At 30.9% G+C, this 16812-nt stretch overlaps 1 protein-coding gene across 5 annotated transcripts in view; it reads right to left on the reverse strand.

The window, feature by feature from the left end:
* Positions 1-633: 633 nt before the first annotated feature.
* Positions 634-16812, reverse strand: part of LOC127714100 (CD109 antigen-like) — a 62632-nt gene continuing 46453 nt past the window's right edge. For all 5 annotated transcript variants that reach the window (XM_052220061.1, XM_052220059.1, XM_052220060.1 and 2 more), the window contains 14 exons: positions 15750-15878; positions 11055-11193; positions 10369-10545; positions 9688-9769; positions 8382-8538; positions 7778-7855; positions 6825-6999; positions 6143-6360; positions 5205-5363; positions 4934-4996; positions 4113-4222; positions 3281-3434; positions 2362-2464; positions 634-1564 (listed from right to left, as the gene is read on the reverse strand). In XM_052220061.1, coding sequence (XP_052076021.1) covers positions 1470-1564; positions 2362-2464; positions 3281-3434; positions 4113-4222; positions 4934-4996; positions 5205-5363; positions 6143-6360; positions 6825-6999; positions 7778-7855; positions 8382-8538; positions 9688-9769; positions 10369-10545; positions 11055-11193; positions 15750-15878 — 1839 coding nt within the window. In that variant the 3' untranslated portion in view covers positions 634-1469. The remainder of the gene's footprint in view (positions 1565-2361; positions 2465-3280; positions 3435-4112; positions 4223-4933; positions 4997-5204; positions 5364-6142; positions 6361-6824; positions 7000-7777; positions 7856-8381; positions 8539-9687; positions 9770-10368; positions 10546-11054; positions 11194-15749; positions 15879-16812) is intronic.

The following is a 16812-nucleotide window of genomic DNA, read 5'->3' on the forward strand; positions in this document are numbered from 1 at the left end:
TAGACTACTCGGCAACCGAGCCTCTTGCCCTGTGTATGGAAAAAGAATTCACCAGACATTATGTTTTGAAGAATGCCAGTCCATATGGACGCTCGAACTCAAACAAAACACGTTGCAGTTTCTGTTGTCGTTTTTTGTATGGTTCGTGTTGCTAAGTGTTTAATTTTGTTTTGTGTAAGGAAGACTTGTACGTCTTTTCGTTGTTTTTTTTGTCATGGTCTCATGTTGTTCATTGACTGATGGTTGTCACCTTGGTACAGATGTATCGTCTTCCACTTTGTAATGAACTTTTTACGCGGTAATCCATACAAGATTCCGTATGTGACCGACGTCATGTAAAATATGTATGACGAAATCACTTTACTACGTCAGCTTTGGTGACTTAATGATAAAGTATAACAACAATACCGAACTCATAGGCAAATTCAGACCGGGGAAGTCCATAAAATATGACAAAATCAAATGCTTTACATCAACGGAATAAGTGAAAAGACAACTGCCATATTTCTGACTCGGGGTTTATCTATATATCTAAAATAATAGAAGAAAAAAACAGGTGGAGAATATCTTACCATTACATCTATCAAAGCCTGAACTGTCTATTCTTTCGATAATTGAAAAGAAAACAACAAATTGTATCATACATGAAATTTATTACAAAAGGCACGTAGAATTCAAAATTTATAAAATGCTATAACATTATGTAAGTATTGTTTATATCAATTGTTTTAACACACATCACATACAACAAAATACAATTTACATTCAAACGTACACACATTTCTCAGTATTCTCACAAATTTTGACTATTCGATGATATACCAAAAAATAGACGGTTTTGATACTATCTTACAACACTATATAAACCGTTTTTACAATTGTTTAGTTTACTTATTTGCGTTAAAGTTACCACGTAAACATATGATTTTGTTCGGAGGAATGGATTGCTTTATTTTAGATGTCGTTCAAACATATTAAGAAAGAATAGAAAATTAACTAAATTATGTAAGATATGTTCAATTGATTATTGGGTACGTTTTAGGCACATTGAAGTCTTACTGAATATACACATACATATCAGCTGCTTTGTTGTGTAAAATCACAAAATGACATGAAAATGAATTTTGATATACTCACTAGTATTCAACTTTTTAAACTAATATTATATTTTTTATGCTGATAATAAAATGTAGTTGTCATTCCTAATATATTTATAATATATCAAGGCATGTTTTTTTTTTTTCAATCCTGATAATTAAATCTAACATGACCAGGAGACAGATTATATAAGCGCTACCTGTTTATGTCAGATTTCAATTCGTTAAATGTACAAGATGTAATGTCCTTTAGTATTTGAATATTTTTTACACTAACATAAAAATAAAACAACAAACGTATCTAAATCATTATAGTGCTTCAAAATGTAACATAACATTCTATATCAATGACTAACGCATATCAGTATCTTCTTATTTCTCTTTGCAGAAACATTCCTTACCACACACATCACATAAAGTAGAACTTTCCAATAATTTTGATGAATAAAATGTAGTCTTTTGTTTACCTGAAAAAGAAGACAGTATATCTTATCTTTGATCCCTAAAAAATGAAACCACCTCCAAAAAATAGAAAAAAAAACTAAAACAAGTTTGTTGAATTAGTCCTCTTTACATACGCTGTAACTACGAAATCCATACTAAACACACAACGTGATAACTACAAAACTCAGAATATGATTACTTTTGTATACACACAAAATAGATATTATGACTTCTCAAACTGCAGTAAGAGTATTTAATATGCAGATATCTGTGCTTCAGTATAAGCATAGTTTGAAGGATACGTTGTGTTTGTCAATTTCGAGTTCTGAAAATTATGTAAATGGCAATGTTCTATTATTACTTTATCAGATAAAGTTGGTCATAAACAGTTTTGGTTGGGTTTTTTTTCAAGTTGTTTTTTTATTCCATAAACACTTGTTTTGCGCATGAAAATCATTTTTGCTTTTTATAACATCACTATATTACTTAGTAAGATATGAAACTTTGAAGATATCTCTAGCTATTGGAATTTTTATTTACATGTTTTTCATATTGGACAAACCAAATTTAAACATGTGACACAAGCTTGTCTCAAAAAGGATAAAAAAAACCAAAAAACTGTGGAGTAAATTTTTTAACATAGATTGGGGAAATTGAAGCGATCGATATAGAGACAAATAAAGGTAACACATAAAATGTGAGGGAATCGCATGCAAGACTGGTTGAGTCGACACGGTAAGCGTCTCCTGCTATGCATCCATCACCCACCGCTCGATTTCACATTGAAAAGATATATATCATTCAAAAGAATAAAACTTACTCGGCTCATAATAGTCATATATTCTGACAGGGGATGGTTGCAGCTCTGCCACTCGATCAGTTCGTACAATATGTAGCGACACACATTGTTCTTTGGCATCAAACTAAAATGATACAATTGTATAAAAAAATGTTATTATGGAGAAGTAGATAAATGGTATCAGTTCAATCATTCATCAAGGTCTTTTTTATGATCTGGTCCGAGTACACAGTTATTTCTTAGTGCATTTCTTTTAGACAATAAATGAAAATAAAAAAAAACCCACCTGCGCTTTCTCAATGATATTTTTTACAGTGTGTTGTACTATTTTTGGGACAAAATATATCAAAATTATAGAAAACTTCATCGGCTCTAACTCAAAATTTGGACAATTTCATGTTAAGGGGGTCTTGAAATCTTTTGACAGCTTCCAAAGTGCTAATTTTTAACCTTTTTCAGCTTGACCAAATCACTACTTTACTTTAACATCACCCAAATTTTTTTACAGTGTAACTTCATCCCCCTACTTGCTATTTGAGACATAAAACATGAAGAAATACATTTGGAAGAGGTATAAAACAATGGCAAGTAACACACTGTCCACACTAGGGACTATATTTGTAGACAAGGAAAATCAATGGACGGTACAACGAAAATCAAGGGACGATTACTGTGTTCTCGGACCATCTTAGGTAAGCAACAAGAACAAATAAAATTTTGGAGAATCTTCTAAAAATCAAAATCTAAGAAATTTCTTTAGGGTATATATGAGAGTACCGAGTTCAGACTCTATCATTTGTACATCAGTCATATTTAAAAGAAACATGTCTTTTATTGAATCTGTATTTGTCAATTATTTTTTGGACGCATTCTTTTTTATGGTGTTCATAAATTTAGCTTGATAAGATATATGTATTCCATTTGCTTATTGTAAACATACCTTGTCAAAATACAATACTAGCTTTCTAAATAATTCTTCTTTTCGTTTATACTCTGGAGCTAATGAAAAATCAAGCGAGTCATAATCTGGTGTCATTCCTGATGGTATTCCAATTTCCATTATAGACATTCCGGTTTCGCCATCTCTACGCCATCTGTAAATTAAAAACAAATGGGCATTGAATTATTTCTCAAATTTTTCAATTTTTTAATCAACATTTAAAGCAAGATTCAACAAAAATGTTATTTTCCCAACCATATCAATAATTTTTATAGTTCACTTTTTCTGTCAATTTTCTTCAATGAACTGTGTGTATTTGAAAACATTCACTTTCAAGGTTTTTTATTTCTTTTCTTTAAAACGAACACCCGGGGGGGGGGGGGGGGGGGGGACATTTTTCAGGTTTTAATGAATTTACTGTCGCTATAATATTGCTACCCAGACAAATTAAATTTGATGGGCTAAGTTTCTTATCCAAATTCCAGTGATAGAGCTTAAAATAAGTTCGCATCTGCAATAGGCAAAGTTAATCTTAGACGGGTAAGGCGGTTTTCTGTAGTCACTTTGGTTTGCATTCACCAACAACTCTTGCATTTTGGGTTCTGTAATTCTTGATTTACGACTCTGCTAGGTAAAGATTAATTTGTTATAGAATAACTTGTTTTGTTTATGGAATGATGGAAAACATTTCGGGTTTTTTTTCATGGCACTTCTCTTTGAGCATTTGTTAAACTAGCTAGATATAAAATTTTACTTGGAATATTGTTAGAATTTCTAACCATTAGAATTACATACAACTTTGACCAATGCATTTCAAATAATTATATCATACCTTCCACACACTTGTAGCCTTAATCCTTTTGTTGTTTCTTCTGATATTGTTGTATTTATATCAAATGCTGAAGTTTTAATGTCATCAGCAGTGTAGAAATACACAGCAACCTGAAACACAAATATTTTAATGTAGTTATCTGACATTTCATATAAAATTTGGTACTTTTCATGGCACTTTTCGTCAAAATGTTTTTCCAATTTGTTTCTGTATGTATTTTGATCTTTTTCAATTCAACACGACTGTACATTTTAATACACTTTTCCTGAATAAAAACCATTCCTAATTTTATCATTACTGAAGAGTAAAACAAATAGCCTTTAATTAATAATTTTCGTTTTTTTTTTACAGTTAAATGGCGTATAACATTTGTAAATATTTAATTAGAAATGATTGAATGATAGCGTTTTCTTACTGAACATATTATTGAGGCCTGTGCATACCAACTGTTATCTAGTTTCTTGTTTATTTGTGAAAGAAAAAAAAGTTCTACAAACGTTGTTTTTTCATAATGTGATTTAGATCTGATATGACGAAATAGTTTTTCTTGTACAAATCAATGTAAAGAAAATATAACTCATTTAATTTCCTGTAATTTCAATTCGGTTCTATACATTTTAAATTAGGATTATGATCTTGTGCCTGTATAATGTTATTCGTTTTAGATCATTGTTGTTCTTTTGCTGTTGGATATTTTTGTGGTATTTTGTACTGTCCACCTAATTTGAATATTCCATTTATTGTTTCAATGCATGTTGTAAGGTTATTATAAACGGAATTTATTTATTGAATTCAGGGATCATTTTCTATTGTATTCTTACCTCCGCTAAAGAAACTCCTTTTCCCTTTGCAAATACTGTTAGTTCTTTTACTCCAGTTGGAATCTGAATGAAAATATCAAAAGTAAATAAAAAAAATCACAAACATAACAACACAATGAATTGATATTGAGACATGTTGGTGCTCTTCAACTTTCAGTGATAACGAATTAAGATAAACTTTACATGATTCTCAACCTTAAATAAGATGAATACTATAATTCGACAAAATAGAATTGGTTTTCACAATGATAATATGAATGTTCAAACTTACCTCAAATGCTTTTAGCACTAGGGCATTATCTCGAGTAATGATATGTGTATCTTCAAATTTTTCACCCTGTAGGCTTTTTATAGTTATTTCCATGTTGAAGTCAGCGGAGTATATCTCCCCAGCAAATTCTGCTAAAGCTTGTAATGCAATAATTGTGTCCTGTAATATATATTTAAGCATGCTAAGACAGATAAATTCATCTGTTATAATGGAACCATTCCCTGGTAAACAGATTATAAACACCTTTTTTAACATTATCAAATTCAAACATTGAAGACTGCGATACACTCATATTCAAAAGATCACCCTAAAACTCATTAAAGGAAGAGGATGGCTATACACATAAAACAGGTAACACAATCTGTGCAGTTACTGTCATATACTAAAAACAACGACGGTGGGAAAATATGGTAAGTATTGTGTTCACTGAATATTCATGATACTGCATGATTATAAATCAATGTTAACTTAACACATTAACTCTTTAAACGAAAAAAAAAACACTTCGATAAATTTCGTGCGTCCAAAGCGCTGACATCAAAACATTTGAAATCCTTGGATGTTTAAATACCTTAAACACATGAGATATATGATCAAAAAGGAACATAAGTGATATAGCCAAATCTATATAATATCGACATAACATTACTAATCAATAATTCTTTCTTTTATTACTACCGGGTGCCTCGGTTGTCGCATGGTCTAAGTAGTTCAATTACTTTATCACTAGCCTGTCAACACTGAGGTTGTGAGTTCGACGTCGCAGGTGTGCTCGACTCTTATCATAGTACATTAAGATTGCTAGTATTACTGCAGAAGGTCCTTGATTCTCTCCACGCACTCCGGCTTCCTCCACTTAAAAAATTGACTGTCACGAAAAAAATCCAATAAAGCTGAAAGTGGCGTAAATTATAAATAAAATAAAACCGTTTCCTTACTTGTGTTGATGAAAATCCACCATTAGGATTTCGTTGTGAAGTCAACCACCGTAGTACTGGTAAACCATTGTCGACATCATTGTTCATTGCATAGTTCATAAGAATATATGAAGTCAGTTCAATATCTATAGCATTTGACTGACTGTGTGGAGGATTCCAATCTAAATACTTTTGTTCGTTGGACTCTTTAGCATTATGTTTCCAGTACCTAGTACCATCTACAAAAAGCAAACATTTGATTTAAGACTAATAAGACAAACGTGCTGTAAATTAATTCATTCCAGATTTCAGATACATTAACTATAAAAACCACTATCTTGAAGCTTTTAAATTTAGTGGTTCCTTTACCGGAGTTTAACACTACTTCTCCAACTTTTTTTTTGTTACTAAAATGACACATGAGATAATGATAAACATTGATATTTTAGAATTTTCAGTCAACAACAAGATATGCATTTAGTTTATTTCTAAAGTCGTCATATCAATGCGCATTGCATAGCTATTTTGACGTCCTGTTGCAATGTTATGAATAACAGGTTCCTCCATCGCAATATTTTGGATTTCCAATCTAAGTTTTTGAGCACCAACAACTAAATGTTCAAATTTAGAGATGTGAGTGATGTGGATTTTGGTTTCAATAAATTTCGCATTACTTTTTTAATTTATTTGGAAGAAATAGTACCTTCGTCTACAGCTAACATTTTTAGTCTGTCTAATATGATGATTGCCTTTGGACTGTTCACAAGTTTCAGAGCATACGATACTATTGCCATTTCGTAAGTGTCAATCAACCTGTCTACCTCTCCCTCAAGGTAGGTTGTTGCCCGTTTGACAGATCTTGCAGTTCGGTCGCTGGCCTAAAAAATAAATGCATAGATATCATTACAGTTAATAGACAAAGAATATTCTTATACATCTCTTTGACTCACAATAATAATTTTGACTTTATGACTACGATTGTCGTTTTTATTCAACATGAATTAGGTGTTTGCTGATAATCAGAATTTTTAGGTTTCTATATTAAGAAACACATTTGAATACCATGTAGTGTATTTATTTTACTAAAGATGGCAGCTTAAAATAAATTGTCGACTTTTAATTTCTTAAATGTTATTGACTATAAAAATAAGAAGATGTGGTATGATTGCCAATGAGACAACTCTCCACAAGAGACCAAATGACATAGAAATTAACAACTATAGGTCACCGTAGAAATGTGGTCATAAACACTTTTTTGTCTTTAAAACTATGCACACATACCTTATTCAACATATGATATGAAGTGTTATGCCAAGCCGTTGTGAAATATCTTTCACTAATCAATCATGTGTTATCATCATGTTGATAATACATATTATTATAATTTATATATTTAAGCTGCAGTTTTCTATGCTGGGAGCACATACAAAAAAAATATTAGGATTTCAGTTAAAAAACATATAAACAAAAACGAATAATTAATCATTGTTGATAATTATATGGAAAAGTTGCATTTATGGTTTTTATATTGAAAGAATGTATGGTGATGCCTTGATCCTTTTTTGTTTTATCATGCTGTTTCATTGGTGTATATCAAATATCTCCTTTTATCCATACTTTTTTATTTTCTATTTTTTCTAAGTTTGTTTATCTTACCCCTTGAATGACGTCTGCTTCCTTCATTGCAATCAGTACAAATGCTGTTAAAGATCTCTCGCCTGCCGCTGATCCACCCTGAAACATATGTAATATTATCACATTCATCTTGTGTTCAATCAAATTTTATGCATGGTTTAGAATTTATCAACTTGATAACACATGTACATATATTTAATCAGTTTGAAAATGTATTTTTTTCATCAAATCGACATACGAGGAGATATGAAATTGAATCTTAAACTGTATTTAAAAATAAAAGGATAGGCATACAAAAAAATATAGATTTTCTGTTATTCGGGATACAAACTATATATGACAGAAAAAATAAGTTTGTTCTCAGTTGTCGTATTCTTCAACTATCCCTTAATGTGTCGTAACATACAATCTGCTCCAACACCTAACTTACGACATGTACATTTCTTGGTTGATACGATATGCCAAAAATGGTCCTGTCTTGTTGATTATATTAACTGGATATTGATGATTGATTACAATAATCATCTTACAGTAATAAATCGATAGCAGCAACATTATCATTGAACAATGAAAGAGGTGAATAGAGTGACTGGCATGCAAAAAAAATATTGTACGGTCAACATACCTGCATAGCTTTATGTAAAACTTTCCCAGGTTCTTTAAATGTTCCAATTTCATTTTGTTGTAACACAAGCCAATCTAGTGCTTTATGAAATAATTTGTCGTCAATGAATATATCATCAGATGCTTGAGCAAACGATTTAACGACAAATGCAGTAAGCCTAAAAAAAATTTAATAACTTGTCATTATGAAATATGATGATCAAGCAGAACTATATATCTTTTTTTAATATCCGGATCAACATTGTTATGATTAATAAGAAATCACAGTAGTATTTTATTTTGATTTTCTAGCAACATTATTTTTTACTGTAATATTTGCTGATGGACTTTCCATTTCTGCGAATTATTGGTTTGTTATTTGTTTCATATTGATTGACTTTCCATTTCTGCGAATTATTGGTTTGTTATTTGTTACATATTGATTGACTTTCCATTTCTGCGAATTATTGGTTTTGTATTTGTTTCATACTGATTGACTTTCCATTTCTGCGAATTATTGGTTTGTTATTTGTTTCATATTGATTGACTTTCCATTTCTGCGAATTATTGGTTTGTTATTTGTTTCATATTGATTGACTTTCCATTTCTGCGAATTATTGGTTTGTTATTTGTTACATATTGATTGATTTTCCATATCTGCGAACTATTGGTTTTGTATTTGTTTCATATTGATTGACTTTCCATTTCTGCGAATTATTGGTTTGTTATTTGTTTCATGCTGATTGACTATCCATTTCTGCGAATTATTAGGTTTGTATTTGTTTCATACTGATTGACTTTCCATTTCTGCGAATTATTGGTTTTGCATTTGTTTCATACTGATTGACTTTCCATTTCTGCGAATTATTAGGTTTGTATTTGTTTCATACTGATTGACTTTCCATTTCTGCGAATTATTAGGTTTGTATTTGTTTCATACTGATTGACTTTCCATTTCTGCGAATTATTGGTTTTGTATTTGTTTCATACTGATTGACTTTCCATTTCTGCAAATTATTGGTTTGTTATTTATTTTAATTGATCCAATTGGCCGTTTCAGAATCTAAAGGACTATGGGTTATTTGTATTGTTCGTACCCCAAAATGAAAATAACATCACGTCATTGGTTGAATTTCCATTGTAAAGGACGTTTTTAACCAATCACGACGTTTTGGTGTACACTTTTAAATATATTACCAAAATGCATTAGATTCTGAAACGGCGAATTCATTCTGGTGACAATGTTTGTCATGCTAAACAGGAGTTGAAGCACCGTGTGTCAGGCTTTCCGTTTATCATTCGTAATATTGTACTTTTTTACAGCTTACCATGTAGTACCAGATTTATCGCTGTTTCCAAAAGCACTGAAGGACCCATCATCATGTTGGTAAGTCAGCTCTCTTTGATATCCTAAATTTAAATTTTGAAGCATTATGAAATGAATAAATGCAACAATGTACTTAAATATGTAAAACTATACACAGACTAAGTGTGTTAATGAGCGAATTTCGTTACTGTTTTCCTCATATTGGTAGTTTTGTTAAACGAAAGTCGGTATATTTTGAGGCGAAATTAGTTTGCCTATGTAAAAATCTCGTTAATCGATAAGGAAGAGACAAATTTAAGGTTACAAACAAAAACTGAGGGAAAAGCAATAGTAGCGGGAGCGTCGTCAGGACAAGCGTGTCCTGATATGCATGCATCAACCGCCATGCGAATTCTCACTTATTACGTTAGTTCTATATTATGTCACTGATTTCCGTCTCATGAAATATGTCTCCTGATCCATAACTTCTTATGGAATACCATAGCTAAGATTTGTTAATTATACTGATTTTGTATCTACGAACGTTTCACGTTCAATTTCATTGGACTGGATATATTTTATTTTTTTCCTCGTCACTTCAATTTCAGATTTTGTATCTTTTCCTTGTTTTATCTTCGACTCGAATACAATTCAACATAGTTATACATTTAAACATACTTTGCCTTTTACCATATACTCTTACCTTTGATCATATACTCTTTTGATTTAGAATCCATATTAGATTTTAGATTATTTGTGACATTCAAATATCTTCGTACAAAAATATTTGGTGCAAAATTTAACATGTTTTGCTCTCCACAACCATAAGGCATTTTAATCAATTTCTCTAAACCATTAATTGAAGGTCCCATCAAATCACCTGAAAGCATGAACAATAAATGTACTACCTACACTATTAAATTCCAAGGTTTTGTTTTTTCTAATACATAATAAGACACAAAGCTGAAAATATTTCACAAAGTTAGGCTAGAGTTTTTAGTTTATGTCACGTTATTTATTTCAATTATTAGAATGCTAGTACCATAAATGATCTAAGGAGTATATTTCACTATATAGTGTTTGGTATGCTATATCCAGGTGTTTTTGAATAAATCGTAACCATACATTGTGTAATTCAATCTTCATCATCAAAAAAAGGCAACAGTAGTATACCGCTGTCATTGTAAAACAGATTCGCCAGGTACTTCCAAAAACAATAAAACCTTTGTATATATCTACATGATCTATGATTTTTGCAGATATAAAGATTGTGAGTACCATTGGTAACAAACAACATTACATAGATGGCAAAGATTCATTGGAATATTGTTTTCCAATTTTAATATCTCTTTTATTATTATTGTTCTGACATCCTTCTTTGTTACTTACCTATCACAGATGCTGTCACACGCCTAGACCCTGCAGTAGTATTGGCCGGGAAGGTAATGTTTACTGTTTTATTAAATGTACCAACAGTCTTCAAGTCAATCAGTACAGGAATGTTATATTCCTGAGGTGTCCCAGAAGGCTGCAAGATTTTATGTGTTAATTTTATTCATTGTCAGTAATATGAGTAATAATTTAAGAAGACCGGCAGGTTATCCATATTTATTTACCAACTTACTACAATATGTATAGAAATGCCTATGCTTTATAAAAAGAAAATGTCGACAACTGGTCATTATGAACGGAGAAATTGCTACAGCCATGCATTACGAAATCTCAGTCATGCATTACGAAATCACAGCCATGCATTATGAACAGATGAAACGGGACATCGATTAAATCAAAATGTCGTTTATTTCTTCAAATAAGTGACAACTTTTTTCAAATTTTTTTTAACTTAATATCATAAAAAAAAAGTTTAAATGATGTTCAGTGTTTTGTAACGACTTGAAACGGAAATATTACACAGCCTTTTTCGAGTACGACTTCCGATTATTATCTCTGTTTCATTTCCGTTGATCAATTATCAGAACGCAGACTACTCAGAGTAAGAATAGTAAAACTGTCTGATTTATTCTTCCCAGCTACTTTTAATTTGCTAGATGAAATGAATTGTAATAGCATAAAATAAAGTACTTGGATGAGAAATCAGAAATTACATCTGACAATGTTGACCAAAAATCCATCGTGAATGCTAAATGACAAGTTCATGCAGCTATGAATTCCGGTATCTTCTTCACGGTAAGATTCTTACTCTTTGTTTAATCGAAGAATTAAAACCATTTACGGTAATAAAAGTGTTATGAACTGGCTTTTTTTTTGTATTGGTCCTGTGATAGATTCGTGGTTAGCTGTATTTGGATCCGAGACTCGAAGACTGTTCTTGAATGAAGTTGCCTTAGTTAGTTAATAAAAGTATCAATATATGGACTTTTTCATATTGGCCCTGTAACATGCCCTTGGTATTAATAATGGCCTCGGACAGTTGTTATGGCCCTCGGCGCTGCCTCGGGGCCATTACAACCATCCTTGGCCATTATTAAAACCTCGGGCATGTTACAGGGCCAATATAAAAAAGTCCATACATTAATACTATATAGTACAATATAGATTTCAAACATACAAATGTTCAAAAAACTACACATGGATTTCATGTAAGCAGCGGATAAATTCCCAAATGAAGGCATGTAAGATGATTTTATTTCCCCCTGTTAAAACCCTGAATTTCAAGCAAAATAATGGAATAGAAACAAAGGTATAAAGGAAACTTGCACTTTCCCTTTCAAAATCCACTTAGATTGCATTCCATAACGTATTAGGGATCAACTTAATGGGAAGAGGGATAAACCTGTAAATATACTATACGAAGCAGATTGTTGCAATAAAAACAGAAAAGAACTTAAAAAAGAAATATCTTTCCAACAGACTGTACGGGAAAAGGAGTAGGGCCACGAAGGGTTAAAAACGGCCCTGTCTCAGAAATTGACGAAATTACTGCAGAAGGATCACTAACTAGTGTAGTTCATAAAACGAAAACCATCAGACTTGTAATTGTGTTTGTATAATTTTCCAGGGCGTCAGAAAAGACCAAGTTACAATGGTATGTTAGCCATTTGCGTGTAACGTTAAAATTGTTTTCATTAACGTTCTAGCAACTTTATCATCTTTTTACCACAAGAATTTTTTTACAAGATATTTCTTGAATCTCGTCTATATATCTTGATTTTTTTTAACTCTATTAACAGAAACTTACTAATATTAAGGTCTTAGCTGCAAAAAGCGTTTTAATTAAATATCGTATAAGTGGCCCAAATACTCGTTTTCTGTATTGATATTCACGAAATAGAAATTGTAAAGACTATGTAAACAAACATAATTCTATAGCATAGATTAAATTAAAAGTAATAAAGGATTTTAAAAGATAAACAATGAATGTCTTCTTTTTGGCAGAAGGAATTTAGATTGAAAGCTGTAAAATATCTTGGCGAGCGAAGTAGAGTCGTAAAAAAGTACGAGGATAGTTGATCACACCACATCATCTTATTTGTATATGGAAAGAAAAGCGTGATTCACCTAACCACAGAAAAGTTTATTTTCTAGTAAAGAAGTAAAAGATGAAGCACAGATAAAGATAAACATTGTGTATAAACAATACATAGTATTAAATGTACTTCAATAATCATAGAACACATTATAATTGTACAAAAGTCACCAGACACCATAACCACACGTGCACTCATAAACATCATTCTCATTCCGGAGGATTACATGCTTACTCTTAAAGCAACATTCAGAATTAAACACTTGAATGAACAATAGTTTCATATAATACTGCCATTCATACGTCACTGACCACATTACATAGTACTGCTATCTCTAATTGTTCTTAAAGCGCATGAAATATGTAGTCATCTGTAAAAATTGAAATATAATTCTTTCAAATGGTTCAATGAATCCTTTTTTATATTTTCCCAGAACTTGTTTACTAGGTAAAGTAATAGTTTAAATGCAGAGGCTATTTTGCCGGCGATACCAAAATTGAAAATATGCTATTTTGCCAACTCTCGGTAAGGGGAAGCCAACATGCCAGTAAAAAAAATTGTTTACAGATATGCAATTTAAAACTGACTATTATTTCAAATCAAATTTAATTTAAACATTTTTGATTTTGAAGCTATATTATTGATTTTTCTAGACTGTATAACGTTTTTATCAAATCGATATGCTAGAAACCTAGCTTAATTGATATAAATTATCTCTGGTTGATGAAATTTACTTTGTAATTTTTATAATGGGATATGGGATCACTCCTAGTATAATTTTTTTTAAATATTTCTAACAATGTTTAATGCAATAAAATTTTTTTTTCTTTCATTTTTTTTTACAGCAGTGTTTAAAAATCTGAGATTTTATTCTTATGCATACATGTAGCATTAGACTGATTTTAGAAGTAATTTCAACTACATGTTTTGATATGATTTCATTGCTACAAATGGATGCTCAATAGTTTTTATTTTTATTCCTTTTTACAAATTCTTATTTTCACTTGGATTCATAAATGTTTTTAAACGATTTTATGTATATCAAATATTGTGACATTATCTTATTCAACTATATGTCGAATAATAATTTGATTCTTTTATGTTGACAATGCACATTTTCGTAGTGTTTTTCAAAAGTAAATATTAAAATTCACTCTTTACAAAGAACCGACAAAATAACAAATTCACTGTATTGCCGGCGCCGACAATATAGTCATTGCTATCGAAATATGCTAGTTTGCTTGTTTTAATTAAGATATTTTAATAAAAGACGACAAAATAGCCACTGCCTAGTTTTAAAAACTCAAACATTTGACAGAATACTCATTCTCAGTTGTCCATTGTGGACGATTTCATTTAGCGATTTAGCTATATTCAATAAAATATATCCGACTTGTGCATGTTTCTATCAATTACGTTTTAAAGAAACAAATGCTTTTATTATTTTATGATTCGTGTTCTCGTTAAAGGGGCATTAGCTACGAGATATATAAAAAAAGATTTTTTATTTGTTCAATCATTAATGAAAGTGAAATAGTGAAATAATAATTCGCTTTTAGCAGCCAGTCTGGTTCAGTTTTGTCAAAATAAGCGAAAAAACATCGCTAATGAATTATTCACTTGCAAGTGTATAATTCGACTTCATTAAATCCATATTCATGTGAAGTTCAATTAAACCCCTTAGCTACAGATGGGTTTTGCATGAAGTAGGCGTGTTCAGGTATTTAAAGTAAAAGAATGTCAACATTGGAAGTAAAACAAGGGTAAACACCTAGATACCAGAGTCTAGAGGCAATGAGGAATAATTTGCAAATTCATGATTTTTATTTCCACCAATTTAATTGGCTTGTTTTCTAATAAAAACAGTTGTTAGGACGTATCTATCCGTGTTTAAAAACCTCGCCAGATCGGCTGTTAACGAAGCTAAAAACAAAGACTTGTTATTCCATTTTCTTCTTTTTTGTTTGTTATAAATAAGAAAATAATAAATTATAGAATTTATTCTATTTATAGCAATTGTACAATTTCTTGGTACAGTTATTTTCCGTCACAGAATCTATCGTAGTTCGGAAATGGCGGCGTTGAATCAGAATTTGCTTGTTACTAAATGTTAGCCAAAGTTAAATTTTCGATGTGGCCACAAGCCTCGACCACGCTTAATATTGTTGCAAACTGAGTCAAAGTGTCAAACAATCAAAATAAGAGTAAAATTACTTTGGTCGAGGCCTGTGGCCAATGCGAAATTTAACCAGGAAGTGTGAAATTCTTTGATAATTTGGACATTTTGAGCGTTCCGGTTTGATTCCGGGTATTACGTCACATTAATGACGTCACAATAAAAATATTTTATACTATAATAACAAATAACGATAAACGTAGATATGTTTTAGCTATAAAGGATCCACCTTATTTCTCTTTTATTTTTTGTCGCTTCACAGGGCCAATATCGGCACTTCGTGGCCATACTCCTTTATCGTTTCGGTCTACCAATGAGTAGACAGCATTCATATACTATACATTTGAATTAAATCATATTTTGATCATATATAACAGTTACAGATTGCTTATTCCCAAAATTAATATACATTTATTATACCTCTACAAGAAGATTCTTCTCTACGGCATCAGACGCAGATGCTGTTCTGGCAGTAACTGAAATCTTTAATTGCCCAACTTCAATTGGGACAATTGGGAAGAAGGCCGAGCCAATTCCTCCCTTCCGCAACTGAAAAAAATATCACGATTGAAAATATCTAGTAAGAACAATGCATTTAAATGTTATACATCATCATTAAAGCTGTTTTTTGTCAAATCATATGATTATATACAACATTGCTATAATCCATTATATTTCATTCATTTTCCGTGACTTAAATGACTACGTTATAACAAGCGTTATATTTATCATAAAGTTACCGGGAACAATTTATTAAATCAAGTCATTTAAACTTTGAGAAAAAAATCATTCTTTTTGGATAGTTATTAGTTTCAAAGAATCACAATTAAAATAGGTTTACATTTTCGACCATTTGTCACCATTTAATTTTATATCTGAATACTGCTATCACAGTCAGGCAACATGGACAAAGTTGTTTGTATATTAGTTTTTCTTTTGATTTTCAATATGTGTTGTTACTAAACATTATTTCAATCCAAACATTGTGTGCATATAACGAATACATGGAATATAAAGCTACATTTTAATTTAAACATTTGTCGTAATATTCAGAAAAAAATTATTATATCCTGTACGGGAGCAGTTTTAAATTATCACTAATCATTTCCTTCTGTCAAACATTAAAGTATAATCATTAATAGAAGCCAAAGACTACTAAATATTTTGCAAATTAAAGATATCATTATGATGCAAGACAAAACGTTTTCGATTAAATATATGTAAATCTTAAATTTCTTCTCGACAGATTGATTGAAATTCTTTTTTTATCTAAAACAAAGTGTTCCCATTTAATGTAAAATTTATATTTGCAGTGATTATGAACAACAAAGATAATGAGGTGCAATTTGCGTGCCTCCTTATATATAAAATCCAACAGAGAGACATTTTAACCCACACTTAACTGATTGCGTCATCAACAGGAAACAGGGATTGTACCAAAAGGAAACCAAGTTAAGGTTAAACTGTTTTTGATAAAGTAACG

The sequence above is a fragment of the Mytilus californianus genome, unplaced genomic scaffold (assembly GCF_021869535.1).
Source record: "Mytilus californianus isolate M0D057914Y unplaced genomic scaffold, xbMytCali1.0.p SCAF_9, whole genome shotgun sequence".
In the NCBI taxonomy this organism is placed as follows: domain Eukaryota; kingdom Metazoa; phylum Mollusca; class Bivalvia; order Mytilida; family Mytilidae; genus Mytilus; species Mytilus californianus.